This window comes from Tenrec ecaudatus, chromosome 6 (genome assembly GCF_050624435.1).
Source record: "Tenrec ecaudatus isolate mTenEca1 chromosome 6, mTenEca1.hap1, whole genome shotgun sequence".
Classification (NCBI taxonomy): Eukaryota; Metazoa; Chordata; class Mammalia; order Afrosoricida; family Tenrecidae; genus Tenrec; species Tenrec ecaudatus.
This window is the reverse complement of record NC_134535.1, coordinates 49,174,270-49,192,282: the sequence shown is the minus strand read 5'-3', so window position 1 is coordinate 49,192,282 and position 18,013 is coordinate 49,174,270. Positions and strand designations below refer to the sequence as shown.

General features: G+C 39.3%; 1 protein-coding gene across 1 annotated transcript in view; it reads left to right on the top strand.

Moving 5' to 3' along the window:
* The window catches only part of OTOGL (otogelin like), a 168,234-nt gene that overhangs the window by 73,842 nt on the left and 76,379 nt on the right, over nt 1–18,013 (top strand). Inside the window, exons 26-28 of the mRNA XM_075552752.1 lie at nt 6,621–6,755; nt 11,327–11,476; nt 13,357–13,476. Coding sequence (XP_075408867.1) covers nt 6,621–6,755; nt 11,327–11,476; nt 13,357–13,476 — 405 coding nt within the window. The remainder of the gene's footprint in view (nt 1–6,620; nt 6,756–11,326; nt 11,477–13,356; nt 13,477–18,013) is intronic.

The following is an 18,013-nucleotide window of genomic DNA, read 5'->3' as shown; positions in this document are numbered from 1 at the left end:
GTTGATGAATGATGGTAGCAATCCTTCTTTATTGATGATATCATATAATAGCGGATATCTCTTCAGCACGGAAGAGCCATTGAAGCTTGGCATTCAATCTTCATAAAACTGATTTCCAAACTTTGATTTGTCTCTAAATCTTAATGTTAAAATAAATGCATATTTCACTTTCAAGTTGTAATGAGTGTGTCCGCTTGTGTAACCGAAACCATGCCCCGGGAAGGAGTCCTTCCTTCTTTCAGTAAGCAATGGAATTTGGATCATTAATTCTATCTCTGGATTAAAATTGATCCCAGGGTTCCTTTAGTAAGCAAAAAGCAATGACTGTCTGAAAAATTAAAATTTCAAGTTTTATAAATGCATGTGCCTTTTTGTAAAGATAAAGCAAAATATTCTTTTATGTATTTTTTATTTTTCTTTGACCTGCCAATTTTTTGACTAGTAGTTGAGTACTTTGAGCTGGCTTTGGACCAGTCAGGGACTCCAGTGTTTAATCACGTGCCGGCTAATATTACGGTATTGGAATATCATCTTGCTGCAAAATATATTTCTTCAATCTCGCATTTTTTCTAGTTTAACTCTTCTCCAGGAGTACTTTTTTCTTGATCCATCTGTCTAGCTTTCTCATGACAAAACCTTACCTTTTCCTGGAAAATTTTGTATTTCCTTGGAGAAGGAGGAGTGACTGCCGAGACTTCATCTACTTTTAGATTTTTTAGTGATAGGAATGCCCTCTGTAAATAACAAATACGACCATTTCTTCCCTGCTGGAGAGCTCTCTTTCCCTATGTGTTAATGATAATTTCTGGGCTTCGCCTTTGCTATTTCTAACATCTTTTTTATCTGGTGAAATTTGTTGTTCATTTTGGGGTCATGTTGATGATATAATAATTAAATTTATATAATTTTTTCTTTTTCATAATTGAAACTTAAAAAATTAATACTCGTTCAGCTCTGTTTTAAAAGATAGTGTCACCTGACTTTACAGTTGAGTAGAAATTCCCATCTCTGAATTGTGATTGTGTAATTTTAAATTTAATTGTGTTCTAGGTACATAGCAAATAGTTAACATATCTTTTGGATAAAGCTTTGTTAAACTTTATAACTTTAGGCTCGACGATATTTTATTCATTATTGAAGCTATTTAATTGTTACTCTCAATAAATACTCAAACTAATTTGGGACAAAGATCATAATTGAACTTTCTGAAATTAGAAGAGTTGGTTTAAAGGAAAGAGATGAAAACTCAATCAGAAGATTTCCCTGTACTGTAAACTCAAGAGACAAGCAAGTGCTATGTGTTTTTAGGAAATATGGGAAATAGAACAGCAACATGCTGAGGTTGAAAACACTTCTTTTCTTAATCTACGATGAACCACAATCACTAGATTTTATTCTTAAAGTTTTTAATATTCTTTCCTGGTCAAAGCTCAGGTAATCACGGTTCTCCTTAAACCACTGAAAATCCTAATGTCAAACTGCTGGCTACACCTTGCTTTTTGTAATATCAATAGTCACTATATGGCTTCCAGGTGCCAGCCCCCATACTGAGGACAAGAAATACAATGATAAGCGAAAATAGTCTCCACTCCTGCCTCTTAAATATTAAGCAGGTGGGGTGAATTTTTAATCACCTAATCTAAAAAGTAATCTAAATATTACAATTGTAATGGTAAACATGAACTATTATATCTGACTGCATATTAAAATTTTTACACACACACATACATATATTAAGTCTCTCTCTCACTTGTGTATTGTGTAATTCTTCTTGCTCCTGCTCTTGTCTCTCATCTCTCCATAATCTCTTTTGTTGGCTCCATTCTTCAAGAGTTTCTTAAACCATTGGGGCAGACAGGATTCTATATTGTAACTCTATCTACACTTCACGACACTTTTGAATGCTTGTATTTTCATGTCATATACATAAGCATTAAATTTTTATTCATAAGGAATGAAAACATTTTATATCTGAGGAATTCTACAAACTTTTTGATGTTCCCTCATAGAGAGAAGGAAGTCAAGAAAAATCCATTACACTCAAGAAAAATCCATTACACTTGAGCAGGTGAAGATCTGGAGAGAAGTAGATTGAGCTGCTTAAGCCAAGAGTGCAATGGAACTTAATGGCACAGTCAATATGCCACCTTTCTATCAGTTTGTTATAGACTATGATCAATTGCTGGAGGAAGATATAATGATTGGTGGAGCTGAGTGCCTGAGAAATCAAGGGAGACTGTTGGTGAAATGGGTTGGCACTATAGCTGCAATATTGCACTTGAACATGCCAATGATCATGTGGCAGACACAAGACTAGGCAATGTTTCTTTTTGTTGCAAATAAGGTTGTCATGAGGCAAAGCCAACGTGATTGCAGATATATCTTCTTATTCACTGTGTTATATGTCTATTCTATGCTTTGCTAGGAGGTAGAAAGAATGCAACTTGAAGGAGACACTAAGGACCAAGAAGTTGTAAGACTAGGAAAAATGTAACTAATTTTGACTAGATAAAGATATCTATAAGTTTCAACTACCGGTGGTAGGTACATAATTTCACGTCAACTTGAAGATATACAAATGTGTGGGAGTGGAGTTTGGCCTATCTATCAGGTCATAACCTGATGGTGACACCTTGTGGGCGTAACCTTCTCATAAGGAGGGTCCTGGGAAACTTCTCTCTCTGCCTTCTCCTTCCTTCTGGGGCACTACTCTGAGATCTGCCAGATCCTGGAGATGCATCCATGTCCATGGATCCACAGGACTTTGAACCCACCAGCCTGTGATCTTCCTGCATCCTGCACCATTGCTTTGACTATACGAGCCTGAAGACTGACTTACAGTCTACTATTGGCCTTAGGGACCTGAGTTGGATTGGACTAGGATGTTTATAATTACTATTTGATATAAAGCTCTTTCTTACACATAGATGAGTATCCCTGGATTTATTTCTGTGGTCAACCCAGCCTAACACAGTACCTCCTTAAGAAGAGATATGTTCTTGTTGCTAGATGCCTCTCTGTCTGTTCTGATTCATAATGAGCCTGTGCACAATAGCACGAATGTTGCCAGGCTCTGTGTCATACTAACAATTATTACGATGTTTGAGCCCATTGTTGCAGTCACTGTGTCAGTCCGGCTCATTGAGAGCCTTCCTCTCTTTCACTGGCCCTCTGCTTTAGCAAGCATGACACCATGGCCCACAACTTTGCTCTGATCGGCATAGGATTGCCAGGAGTTGGCCTTAACTCAGTGGTAACTGCTTTGCTCTTGTCATTTTCCTTGGGGTTTTGCATGTGAGCTACCACAACATACCACTAATATTTGTCCTCTGAAATAGCAAGAACTAAATCTGAAGGAGCCTGAAGTGCTTCACTGTAAAGGAAATCTACTCAAAAAAACATTTGATAAAGGATAAGTGGATTTTAAATTCTGTTTTATGCTTCTATGAACACATTTGTGTAGCTCCCTTTTTGATATCTTTATTTTTCTTTCAGTTGGTCATTGTTTCTGCTTCTTATAAGTTTGACCTTTGCCAGACAGACTCTATTTTCTAACAACTCCTGTTTATTGTTTTAATTAGTATATTTCTGGTTGAAGTACAGGCCTAATTGGTTAGTGTTCCCTTGTTCTTCCTGCCAGCAATGTAGTCCCTCTCTGACGGTACTGCTCATGGGTCTAATCAGCTAGGGGGTATAACACAGGACTGACGTAATCTGCTACAGCAGCAGGGACATGTCTGGGATGTTGGTGGTGGGTGCCATTGAGTTTGTTCTGACTCATAGTCACCTTATGTACAACACAACAGAATATTGTCTCTTCTGTGACATCCCGACAGTCACTCCTATGTTTGAGTCCGCTGTTTCAGGCACTGTGGTAGTCCATCGTGGAGAGGCTCTTCCTGGGTTTTGCTCATGCTCCACTTTACTCAGCCTGATAACCTTCCACAGGGACCGATCCCTTCCAAAAACACGACGAACCTCCCGAGACGGTCTCTCCATTTTACATCCTGAGGACCATTCTGCTTGAACTTTTTCCAAAACAGATTTTTAAATTCTTCTAGACTGTCCATGAGATATATATTGTTTGCCGACATTATGATTCAAATGCCTAATTCTTCTTGATTTTCCTTATTCACTATCTAGCTTTCAGCATACATATGAGGGAATTAAAATATTATGGTTTTAGCTGTGATCATTAGTTGTGACCTCACTGCACTCGGACCAGCCTATGGTTTTAATGAAATTAAAAAAGATGTGCCTTAGTCCTCAAACCGATATGCTTGCTCCTTAAACCTTTGAAGAGGTCTTTGTAGCAGATGTGTCCAATATAAGAGACTTTTTTACTTCTTCTTGGCTGCTTCCATGGATACTGCATAAGCATCCACAAGGATGGAATTCTGACAGCATTTGTGCTTTCTTTTCACCGAAGAGTCATCTATATTGATGGCTATAATTAAAAAAAAATTTAACCGTAACTGTTTCATATACTCTTGACTTTCATCAAACAAGGTTGTACATGGATGATTACTTTTAATGTTGGCTAGTGTTATGGCCACAGGTGAGCCTGACATGCCTAGTACAGTACTATACTAACTTAAGAATTGTGGAAAGTTCCTGTTTGGGGATTATTTGGGAAAGTAGTCTGTATAAGATTTCAGTGCCCAAGAACAATAGATTTTGAGGATCTCATATAGCACATTGATGATGACCTTAATCTCCTGTTTTTCAATCATTACTTATTATGTTGTTTGGAAGTTGCAGTATCAACTCAAAATCTAATATTGACTTGAAATGGATGAGAGAGGGAAATGTTGATATATATAACCCTTGGGGATTACTATTGTTTCAAATATTTGTCAACATAGCACAGCATGGCATGCCACTATAAGCCAAACCATACAATATAGAATATTCCTCGTAACTTATGGTTTAATAAAAAGAATAAGGCTAACATTGAAGTACTTCAATGAACAGTAATAGAATATATAATGGTAACAGCCCATCAGCCAGCTTTTCACAATCTAATTAACTCTCCCCTAAAGGAAGAGCTAACCATAACCCTAATTACATATAGTTTTGGTTTTACTTCTTTGAAAATTTTCATAAAGGCGGAAAACTGCAGCATTACTTTTTCTGAGCAGTAAAATGCAACAATCATCTTAATGACCCTTATTATTTTTTCCTTTCAAAATGTAGGGAATGGTTTCTTTAAAAAGTACAAAAGCTCCCAGCTCCTACAGGGAAGAAAATGTGTCACAGAGGGACACATTTATTACTTCATCAACACTATTCATTGCCAGCTCACTCCCCAGGCACTATGTAGTAGCAGTGGATAATGTAACAGGAAGATTTTGGCCCAAGCAAGAAATGTATTGGACTAATATTCATATTGCTGCTGATGGGAAGAACTCACTGTGGAAATTTTCCATTAAGATGCATATGAGTTCCAAACAGTAAATGCTTTTTTCACTATGAAAATGATTATTTACTGATATGGTTAAAGATAGAAAAGTATCCAGGGAATGTACACGAACCTTTGAAACTTGGACAGTGGGTCAAAAGAAAGCACCATATTTCTTTAAGTTCCACCACCCTTTGTTAGTGCAAAGACTCTCAGAGAAGTAGCTGCTATATTTGGGGATGATGAGGACTATTTTGGAAGCTTGGTGAAAGCTACATATACTAAAAAATTACACATGCTCATGAACAATATTTTGCAATGAATTTCTGGGATGACCGTGAAATCAGGATATCAAGATAGGAACCCTCCTTTTGAGAGAGAGCAAACACTCAGAGAATTTGCTCTTAACAGATGGTGTGGGTTGTGCCAAGAATGGAGAGTTAATTAGAGGTAAGGCGTTAGAATGTTTGAGACTAAATAATATTCTCAGAAGCTAAAGACTCACAGTAATCTAAATCAGACTTTTCTACCCTATCATCACTTATACCATTATAAATTTCTTCGTAAGTTATAAAAATAGATTACAGAGTTAAACTCAGTATCTGTCCTAATTTAGCTAAGTGACTTTTAAGACAGTCAGTTAATTGTCCTTAACTTCCAATATCTGATCTGTTAAATGAAAATAATTTAAATTAAAATTATAGTAAGATTACATAAGCTATATCATTCTCCTAGTTCAAAACAAGCACTCTAATATATTGATTTATTTACTAACAGATACCATATTTATATTTGGATTTTAAGTTGTAAGCAAATACATAATAAACCAGAAAACCCCTTAAAATAAAATAAAGGACATGATATATTAAATGGAAATGCTTATTTTAAAATTCCCATAAGATGCATATTGTCTTTTTAGACACTTATTGCCAGAAAAATTTTAATAGTTAAAAAATTTGAACCAGAGTAATTCAATGGGAAAATATTACATTAGAACAAAATTTTAATAGCCTGTATCAGAGATTAATGTTTAAAAGTTGAACTATCGGTATATTTCTAGAAAATTCTTCACATTATTAGATATAAAACTTTTATTTTAAAGATAAGTTATATTTTAATATGCATTTAAAATCTTGTAATTTAATATTGTAAGGAGAAATAAGTTAACTATAAATAATATGACATTTTATAGTAATAAAGCTTTTTTCTTATATTGCAGAGTACAGATGATTTGGATATATCTGTCGTTGCCCAGAACAAGAAGTGCTTTGACAATGATATTGTTTGTTCTAAAAGTGTTTTAATTTCAGTGGGAGGCACTGACATTTATCTGAATGATGCTCCCTACAAGCAGGTTGGTAAACTATATTAAGTAATAGAGATCTACATTTTTCTTACACATTATGTGGCTTTAGTAAATTATACTCACCTAGCTCTTTTGTGACTTACTAATACTCCCTTTTCTCAATTCTTTCCTCTTGCCTTCATTACCATAGTCACCGCCCTGGCCCAGCAACTGTCACTTTTTACCTGGATTCCTTTAATAACCTTCAAAGTGAACACCTGGCTTCCCGTCTTGGTTCCTCCCTTCTAATCCATCCTGCCACTTTATGTCTAGCAATGTTGTGCTAAAACAGAAATTTAATTTCCTAGAGCTCTGGTACTTCCAAACCTTCAAACGGTTCCCCCCTCCCATGCCCCCACTCCACCAAACTGCTGCTTGGGCACTCTTGCCTAGCCTCCCATCACCTTCTGCTTCAAGTCCATGTCCCAGAAGTCAGAACTTTATCAGTTCTAAAAATGTTCTTTCGTTACTTCTAGTCTTCCATGAGTGTCATCGCGTCTAATTTCATTTATCTTTCAACTGAATTTAAATGTCTGTGACAAATGTCCTTTGCCCTTCCCCAGGGAGCTCCTGCTGCTTCCAGCGCTGGCCTCTCACAGGCGTCAGACTGGAATGTGTGCAGTTGTTTCTTTTCCTCATGACTCTAAGTTCCATGAGAATTAAGGTCCACAGGTCTCCTGTTCATTCCATATTCTTCTAGCCCACTGAATTTCAACGACTGGATACAACCACTGAATACAATGAAGACCCGTTGTGGTTGTGTGCCTTGAGTCAGTCCCAGCCCCTAGCGATCCCTTAGGGAAGAGTCGGCCTGCCCCATAGGGTGCCCTAGGCTGTGACAGTGACAGGCGCAGAACAGCATAGTCCTATGAAGCTACTGGGGATAGCATTAGAACCGACGACCTTTCAGTTAGCGGCGCAGTGCTTTAATCATTGTGCCACCAGGACTTCTTCGATAATGCCTACTATGTATCAAAGCTGCCAAGTGCTGCCTCTAGTGAGGATAAACCATTGTACTTACCTTTAAGGAATTTAAAGTCAGGAGAGCAATGTGTCCCAGTGAATAAGAACGTACCGTACATTGTGCTATCATGGGGGTATGCTGAGAGCTATATGACAGACCCCTGGGAGGAACATCGAAACCAGCCTGCCTGTTTAGGGTCTTGGTTAAGAGCACAGACTTGGGAGTCAGTCAGCCAGTATCCATTTAGCACCTCTGATAGCCATGCCATCCAGGTCCATTTACCTGACCTCTGTAAACTCCAATTTTCCCATCCTTAAGTTTGTGTCAATTATATAATCTATTTCTAAAGTGCATGCAAGGATTAGATGAGATAATGAATTGCAAGAACTTCTCCTTTGGGGCCCTCATTTTTGGAGGCTCTGAAGTCACACTCCGCAGGAAACACTGAGCTCCTCCTTAAAGGGCGAGTAGGAGTCAGCCAGGGGAGAACAGGAGGACCATCAGTGAGCACATCACGTCAGTGAGAGGAAAACGGGCCCATTGGAAGAAGGACTGACAGATTGGTTAGGTTGAAACGCAGTGTAAGGGGTGATGATGGATGGAGGGACAGACAGAGAGATGTAGGGGAGGAGTAACTCTCAGGGAGGCACCAAAGCCAGAGCAGTAGACAAAGGGGCAGTGTCCCGCCTGAGGGCCTTGAATGACATGATAAGATCTTTGGGCTTCATTTTACATTGTGATAAATTACAAATAATAAATTTTGGATTTGGAAGTGACATGATCCGACAAGTAGACTTTTAAAAAGATCTCTTCTGTGAGATTTTAAACAGTGTTTCTCACAGTCTGGTCTGGAAACCTCCGTGAACATAAGCGGTAGCATTTGTTTTGGGGTCCCGGTGGTCACGTGGGCTACATGTTGGCCTGCTGACTGCATGGTCCGCATTTCGAAACCACCCGTCCCTCTGCGGGAGAAAGATGAAGCGCTCTCCGCCTGTAAGGAGTTCGTCTCGGAAACCCACACGGGCAGCTCTAGTCTGTCTTACACATTTGCTATGCGTTGGAATTAACTTGATGACAGTATTTATTTTGAGTGGTACTTATGAGAAGTGCTGGTCTCTGAGCCCTGCCTCGGTCAATGGGATTTCGTGAGATGAGGTTAAAATAGAAAGTTTTAATGAGATCTTAATTCTTCTGCATGTGATTGGTTGAAAACGAGCACCTTAGTACACAGCTTCTATGTCAGCCAGAAACCGTAAAAGAAACCAGACAGCACTCAAACGTGGAGCAAAATAGAGTTTCAATAGACATCTTGGCATCTTTTTGAAGTAATTGCAGTAGAAACCTGGACCTTGATGCCAATCCATTCTAGAAGGAGCATCGAGATGTGAGGCAGCCGAGTTCCAAATTAATTCATTCTCGACCACTGAGTTTTTACCCTAATCTTGTTTTTTAATGCAAAATGTTACACAAAATGAAATTTCAAAGTAAATAAATTCAGAGTTAAATAATATTTAAATAAGCAACACAACATTAAAAAAAGTTTTTAACAACTACAGCATGGCCCACCCCTTGAGACTGATGAGGATCTGGATCTGTGGACCGGGATGTGGAGGGAGGTGGGGATGGGAGAGTAATTGTTTGGAAGGGGAATCCCCTTCCATAAAATCACCTCTCTTTTTATCTAAAAACAGTATAAAGAGTTGCAAAAACTAAGAAAATTATGCAAAACACTTGGAACACAGCTGCAAAAGGTTTAAACAATGTGCATTAACAGCACCCACTAAAGCCGAGTGATCGAAACACGAACTGCTTTTGTTGACAAAAATCATGTGCAGCGGGTTGGGTTCGATGTTTTGAATGATCTCTGATGCATTCCCCCCCCCCCAACATTTCACGTTGAAATCCGATGATGTCCAGACTGGTCTGGGGTCACAGACTGGGTTGTCTGGCACAGCCACCTCCGGGTATTCATATATTGGTAAAAGTTTTCTCCAAAACAGGGATGCTAAAAAAAATTTAAGAGAAGGTAGAAAATTATCTTGTAAAGGCAGTTTGACACATTTTGGGAGTGGTAATTACAGTTGTATGTAACTTTCAACACTCAATTTTCACCTGCATGTAGGTGTTGATGAATATCCTTTACATTGACTACAAAGTATAAAGTAAAATTCAGGAAAATCATAAAAATAGTTTGACCAAACACATCTCCTGCCAATATTTTTTCTCAAGAAGCAGACGTGTAAATGGAACCAGTTATTTGTAGCACATGGGTTGCTTATCCAGGAGAAGAAAAGAGGTTTATTTTTTTCCTTTTCTATAATAATAGCTGAATTCTAATATTAGCAAATATTTAAGAAATAAACACTATTAACTTATTTAAACTTCCTTTTAAAGGTCTTCATATTCTAAATTTATCACTTAGGGAAACCTAACCAGACTGTGTTTAAAGCGTCTCAGTTTCATCTGAAGTGGACATCTCTCCTTCGAGCAGTTCATAAAGTCTCACTCTTCCAGAGAGAAGCAGCCTCACTTCCTAATCTGAGAAGTATGGAGTGTGGCATCTCCATTTGACCGCATGCAATGGCTTTATTTTAGTAAACTCACCCAACTAATGAAAAGGACACAGATTACCTCTGAAGGCCTATAGAAAAGATGTGCTTTTGCATCAGGGTAACTGATGAAAATCAACTCTGAAAAACAAAACAGACGGAAAATACTCTTTGTATATCCTGCGTAGACATTTTCCCTTGATGATGAATTCCTGAAAGGCACTGCCTATGAAAGAACTTTATAGCTTTCAATAAATATTTTAAAAAGTCATTTTAACATTAACTACTCAAAAATGTAAACAGAATCAAATTATTCTATTTTACAGGTGAGGGCACCATTATTACATGTTTATCACGAGTGTGTAATTATGCTGAGACAGGATTAACCCCTTAATCTCCTCTGAATCCATAGTGGTTTTATGTCGTCTTCATAACTGAAATGCCTTCCTTTTCCTTTCAACATTTTTCCATGTTGAGTCTGTCTACCAGGTTGTGACTGCTTCTCTAATTTCATGTAAAACCAAAACATCACACCTTTGGCCATCAAGTTGATTTCTGCTCAGAGTGGCCTTCTAGGATAGAGCAGAGCTGTCCATAGGGTAGCCAAGGCTAGAAATCTCTAGGGCAGAGGTTCTCAACCTTCCTAATGCCACGACCCTTTAATACAGTTCTCATGTTGTGGTGACCCCCCAACCATAACATTATTTTCGTTGCTACTTCATATCTGTAATTTTGATCCTGTTATGAATTGGGCAACCCCTGTGAAAGGGTCAGTTGGCCCCCCAAATGGGTCACGACCCACAGGTTGAGAACTGCTGTTCTAGGAAACCATAGTGCTGTATCTTTCTCCTATGGAGTGCCTGGTAGGTTTGAACCTCTCACTATTTGGTTCACCACTGTTAAGTCCCACTAGGGCTCCTCTAATTTTATGTATTTCTTATACATTTATTTGATCTTACTCTACAGCAGAATATTAGTACAGAGTACTTCTCGATGGAGAACAATTCAATTTATTTTGTTTTAGAGATAGTAGAATTCACTTTAGTCTTTACTGTGTTCTTTCAAAGATGCGCTCAGGTTTTTTCCTGGAGGATAACCCTCCGTATCAACTTTGGAAGGCTGGCTATTACACAGTAGTGCACTTCCCGGAGGAAGAGATCACCATCCTTTGGGATGGAAAGACCACCATTCATATCAAAATTGGACCCCAGTGGAAGGTAAGTCAGTCCAAGTGCTACCTGAATAAACCCTCCAATCTCGCTACCACTAAGTTGATTCTGACTGATAGCAAACTTGTAGGACAGGGTAGAACTGCATTTGTGAATTTCTGAGACAATAAATCTTTACAAGATTAGAAAGTCTCATCTTTCTTCCAGGGAGTGACTGGTGGTTCAAACTGCAGCCCAGTGAGTCCACCACCAAGGCTCCAAGGTCTGAAGGAGAGGCACTAGATGAGATTGCATATTTTACCCTTTACACAGAGATTCTTAACGAAAGTCAGTCCTTTTCTGGAATTGGTAGGGAGACTCATGAATATATTCTATGACCAATTGGAGAAAAAAAATCATAGTAACAATATGTTTTCATAAAACTGTGGACACATACATTTTGAAAGATGGTACAAAAAGGTTAAGAACCAGACTACTAGCTTAGGCACCAGGAAGAGAGAAACTCTTTATCTGTGTCTGAAAGGTCACAGCTCTGCACACCCTAAGGAGCTGGGATACTCTGACACATACAATTGCTGTCATGTTCAAAATATGTTTGTGTATCAGAGTTATTATCTAGTATACTTGAGAAGAATAAAACCCCCAGATAAATTTCTGGGTGTTTGCCAGGATCTAGCATTCCTTTAGGAGGTGGAGACAACTTTTCATTATTGTCCTACTTCTTCAATGACCGTTCTCTGCCACTTACCACATGCCCTCCGCCCACTTTTGAAATAAATTAAGCATTTGTTCTTGCATATTTTCCCCTTAATGCATCCTTGGCTTTTCGATGGCTGCTGGTAGAGTTTCCCTTGTTTTTGGTGAGCTTCTGTATGCGTCAGAAGAGAGTAGACAGTGACGGGAAGCCCTGTTAAGGAAGGGCTACATTCTTCCTGCCATACTCCAGGGAGAGTTCAGTATGTTTAAGGTGAATGTACTAGATAAGAGCTTCATTTTGGGGGGAAGCGGATCTGTCTTTGCATTTGGACTCTGTGCTCCATTGATTTTGGAAAATTATCCAATTCTGCACTCTTACTCTCTTCTCAAAAACTAAAAATTTTCACTTTATTTTCTCAAAATATTGTATTGTTGATATGAAAGTCCAAATGACAATTACAATAATGATTTCACAACTCATAACCTTTTTTTTAATTAGGGAAAATCACTAGAATCTAGACTAGAGTATGGATTTCATTTCTTGTCTTCCGTGGGGGCATGATTTATAAGTATTAAAGTAACTTTTCCTTTAAAAACTGTTATTTTCCAAGTACAATCTGTAGGAATCTTTCAGCAGTCATACTATTACTAAGCCTTAGAGGAGGTCGATTTGCTGTTAGTGCAAAAATATTCACAGACACAAACACGCATACACATATATGTGCATAAGATGTATGGCGTTTGTATTACACTGTATAGTGTATATATAGTGATGCTTATAGTATAGAATAGTATAGAATCAATACTAAAATCTTGGTCTATATGGATTCATACACTTTAAGTGTGGTAAAATATTTAGAAAGTAATGGATAAATATAGTGAAATAGATATGTCTTGTTCTTAGGTGCTACTGAGTCAGTTCCAGCCCCTAGTGACCCATGTCCAGGAGAAGGACACGCTGCCCAGACTTGGGCTAGCCTCTCCATTCTGCTTCTGTGTGGGCTCACTGTTTCAGTCACTGGATCACTTCTTCCTGCTACGGGTCTTCCTTTTTTCTCTCTCGGATGCGCTATCAGACAAATAGACAGAACTATCACTTTCTTCAAACATTAATTTAAAAACATGCTTAGTGTGCAAATTATTAAAAAGTATATCTTTCAAAAATTTTAGTAAGATTTCTTAAATCTTAAAGCGACTATAAATTATTTCATGGTGTTTTTCTTTTCTTTTAGAACAAACTAGCAGGATTGTGTGGAAACTTTGACAAATGTACTTCAAATGATATGACTACCTCTAATAACCTGGAAGTGAGAAACGCCCAGGTATTTGGAGATAGCTGGGCATTAGGACAAGTATGTATACATACACATATATAAATATTTCTTTATAAGTAAACAAACACAGCTTAAGATATTTACTCACTAGCTCATGTTATTCTTAAGGCAAGTTATTTAGATAAAATTATTTTAAATTACATTTGTATTGTAATTAACAGTTAAAAATTACTTTCCAATCGAGACTAATGGGGTGCCATGTGCTGGCACTGCCTCTCTCCCAGGGGACTTCATTGCTCTGCTCCCCCCACTGCTCTGCTGCATGACCCTCCCCCCACCCCCCAGGCTGGCTTCGGTGTAGTGAGCTCATGGTGAGCATAATTCCTCCTGTTTGTCTCTAGTGTTGTCCCTAATGGTGCTATGGGTCAATGAGGAATGCTGTGTCCCATAGTGGGGCCGGCCCTGTGGTCATCTTTGTTCATTGCTGTTCTGAGCAGGAACATTGTCCTGGGGTTTGGTGGGCCAGGTTGTGCTTCACTCTTTTGTTTCCCTTCCCCCCTCGTTGACTCCTATGTGCTCTGATCAGACAAGTCCCTCTCCTTGAGCTATAGTTTCAGTGCTGTCCTCTGAAGTGAATTCTTCTGGGGGGGGAGGGTGGTGCTGTCCACTTAGTTGGTAATGGGGCCAGCCCCTCAGGCCTCTGTATTGGTTCCCTGCTTCATGTCAGTGTGTTGCATTCTTGTCTTAGAGCTCCTTGTTGAAGTCTGGTCCCTCTTTCCCATCAGACTCATTTGGAAAGCATTCGTGAAGGACAGCAAATAGACCGTGAACTATTTAAATGTTTGTGTGTGTGTGTGTGTGTTGTTGTAGCTATTGTTTACTTTATATTGTTGCTTCGTGTACTCAGTCTTGTGATGGCACATAGCATGTCTACCTGGAAGGGATAGGCAGGATAAACAAGTCAGAAAGGTGAACAATGGGATGACAGTTCCGGGGGCACATGGGAGTAAGGGAGGCGGGGGAAAGGAAGTGGGTGTTAACAAACCCAGGGACAAGGGAACAACACGTGATCCAAAATCAGTGGCAAGGAGTGTGTAAGAGGTCTGGCAGGGCTGGATCAAGGGCAATGTAACTGAGAGGAATTCCTAAAACCCAAATGAAGGGTGAACATGATAGTGGGACAGAGGTAAGAACAAAGAAATAGAGGAAAGAACTAGGAGGCAAAGGGTAGTCATAGAGATTTAAATACAGGCATATAAAAATGTGAATATATTTATGTACGATGAAGGGAAAATAGATCTATGAACATATATTTATAGGTTGAGTATAAGGAAAGAGATGGACAATGGGCCCATACTCAAGTACTCACTCAATACAAGAACACTTAGTTCTAACAATTCGGGAGTCTGCGATGCTCATCTCCCTGGCATGAGTGCTGAAGACAGTAGGTGCACAAGTAAATGTGTGAAGAAAGCTGATGGTGCCCAGCTACCAAAAGATTTAGCACCTGAAGTCGCTGAAGACAATGGGTGAAAAAGAAAATGTGGTGAAGAAAGCTGATGGTGCCTGGATACCAAAAGATATAGCACCTGAAGTGTTAAAGACCTGAAGATAAACAAGCAGCCATCTAGCTGAGAAACAACAAAACCCACATGGAAGAAGCATACCTGCCTGTCCTGACTCCATTGCTGAGGACAAAGTTGGTGCATAAAGAAAAGTGAAGAAAGCTGATGGTGTCCAGCTATCAAATGATATAGCATCTGGCATCTTCAAGGCTTGAAGATAAACAGGCAGCCATCTAGATAAGAAACAACAAAATCCACATGGAAAAAGCACAACAGCCTATCCTGACATGAACGCTGAAGACAAAGTGGGTGCATAAGCAAATTCGGTGAAGAAAGCTTACAGCGCCCAGTTGTCAAAAGATATAGAATCTGGGGTCTTATAGGCTGGAAGATAAACAAGGGGCCATCTAACTGAGAAACAACAAAGCCCACATGGATGAAGCACACCAGACTGTGAGAGTACAAGGCGTTGAAGGGATCAGGTATCAGGCAATAAAGACAAAAAAAAAAATCTTAGCATTGTGAATGAAGAGGAGTGTGGACTGGAGACCCAGGGCCCATCTGTGGGAAATTGGACATCCCCTTGCAGAAGGGCTGTGGAGAGGAGACGAGCCAGTCAGGGTGCAGTGTAGCAATGATGAAATATATAATTTCCCTCTAGTTATTGAATGCTTCCTCCCCCCCACTATCATGATCCCAATTCTAACTTACAAATCCGCTGGACCGGAGGATGTACACTGGCACAGATAGGAACTGGAAACACAGGGATTCCAGGACAGATGAACCCATCAGGACCAGTGGTGAGAGTGGCAATATCAGGGGGGTGGAGTGAAGGTGAGGGAGAAAGGGGTAACAGATTACCTCCTCCCTGGGGGATGAACAGCGGAAAAGTGGGTGAGGGGAGATGTCGGATGGTGTAAGATGTGACAAAGTAATAATAATTTATACATTATCAAGGGTTCAGGGTGGAGGGAGAAAGTGGAGGGGAGGGAAAAATGAGGATCTGATACCAAGGGGTCAAGTAGAAAGCAGGTGCTTTAAGAATGATGATGGCAACATATGTACAAATGTGCTTTACACAATTGATGTATGTATGGATTGTGATAGGTGTTGTAAGAGCCCCTAATAAAATTATAAAATAAATAAATAATTGTAAAAATTACTTTCACATTTATATTCTCATGTAATTCTTATGTCAGTACTGATTATTACCTTTAGATTATAGATGAATAAATTGAAGACTTAGTAACTTGTATAATATCAAATAGCCACGAAAAAACAACTGAAAAAATTCACTGCCACTGAGGCAATTCTAACTGCTAGCAGCCTTATGGGACAGAGTGGCACTTTCCCTTCGAGGTTCTGAGACTTCAAGTCTTACAGGAGCTGATAACATCATGCGTCTCTTGCAGAGCAAAACAGCAGAGGTTAAAATGAAACGGGTATTCTTTTAAAATATAAGTACCTATTGTATTAAAATATAAAAAACTCTTAAATTGTGGCCTTAATATACCTTATTGTCTTTAGAAGTTTTATTTTACATTTTTTGATTTGCAAATACATTAAGGAATTATTAATTTCCAATAACACTCAAATAATAATTACCAAATAATTCACAACCCCCTAAATCCACACATTTTTAATTCATTATAGTTTTCTTGGGCTCTTCATGTTTTTCATGGTATGTGGACACATAAATAAAAGAGTTTCTGCCCATAAGGAATTCAAAATCAAGGCCAGAATGTGGGGTAGAAGAATGAATGATGGAAATATTGTGAGATAAGTACTTCTGACCTGTATACTAAATGGAGGTTGTGATAGTACAGGGATTTAATGAAGCAGGTACTTCTGAGAAATTTATAGGAGCTTGGCAGGTGAGGGGTAGTGTAAAGATTCAGACACAGAGGAGCAGCCACTGAAGGTGTCAGGAGGCTCCAGAGAGTACAGGGCTTCAAAAGAAACTCCAGAAGTTCACATGGTTATGTGGCAGCCTTTGTACTTGGGAAGGCGACAAGAAAGGACCAAGTTCTGGACTAAAGAGCCAAAGACTAGTCAGAAAGCTTTAACTAGAAACGTTGAGTTGAATGAAGATTTAGGATATGGTATGAATTTGAGAGGAATATTCATAAAAGGTCAAACTAACAGTATTTGCTGAAAGATTATATTGGGGAAGATAAACTTGGAAGACTCAAGAAGTGTCCTGCCTTCCCAGCTTACTGGGTAGGTACTGGAGGGCACGGAGGAGAAGATGATGTTTGTAGGTGCTGGGAGACACCTTGGCTGGAGACACAGATTTGACTGTATGAGAGTAAGTCAAAAAGTATTGCTACAAATTCAGACAAACCTTTATTAAACAAACAAAAAATACCGAGATGTGGAGTGATTTTTTTCCTGATATATCCTTCTTCTAGATCAGTGGCTCTGAACCTGTGAGTCGCTACCCCTTTGGGGTAGAATGACCCTTTCACAGGAGTTGCCTGATTCATAACAGTAGCAAAATTACAGTGATGAAGTTGCAACGAAAATTTTATGGTTGGGGTGAGCACAGCATGAGGACCTATATGAAAGGGTCACGGCATCAGGAAGGTTGAGGACCACTGCTCTAGATCGATATACATCTTAAGGCAGTATTTAGCCTTCTCTAATTCTTCCCTGAAAAACACTGCCCTCTGATTTATACCACAGCAACACAGAGGATTTGCCATCACTAAGGGAATGTTCTTCGAGTGCAGGAAAGGCAAAGGAGTCGGAAGGGGCAAGAGCAGATGTCCGAAGGAGGGGTAGCGCTTCCCCTGACAGTCCCCGCTGCGGCCCGCGCTGCTCTCGGAAAATGAGTGTTGTGGTCGAAAACCATTCCTGGCCTTTTGCTCACCAGTGCAGTTTTCAGCCTTTTCCTGCCTTCTTTCAGAAAATGCAGCAAGTGTACCTCTTTAGAATCGCGAAAACTATAAAGGACCTTCTAAGAGGATCTCTCTGCCGTGAATGTAACTGGCCCAGCAGTTCCTTCTGAGGCCATGGTCTTGATGCCCCCAGAGACAGATGACGCCTCA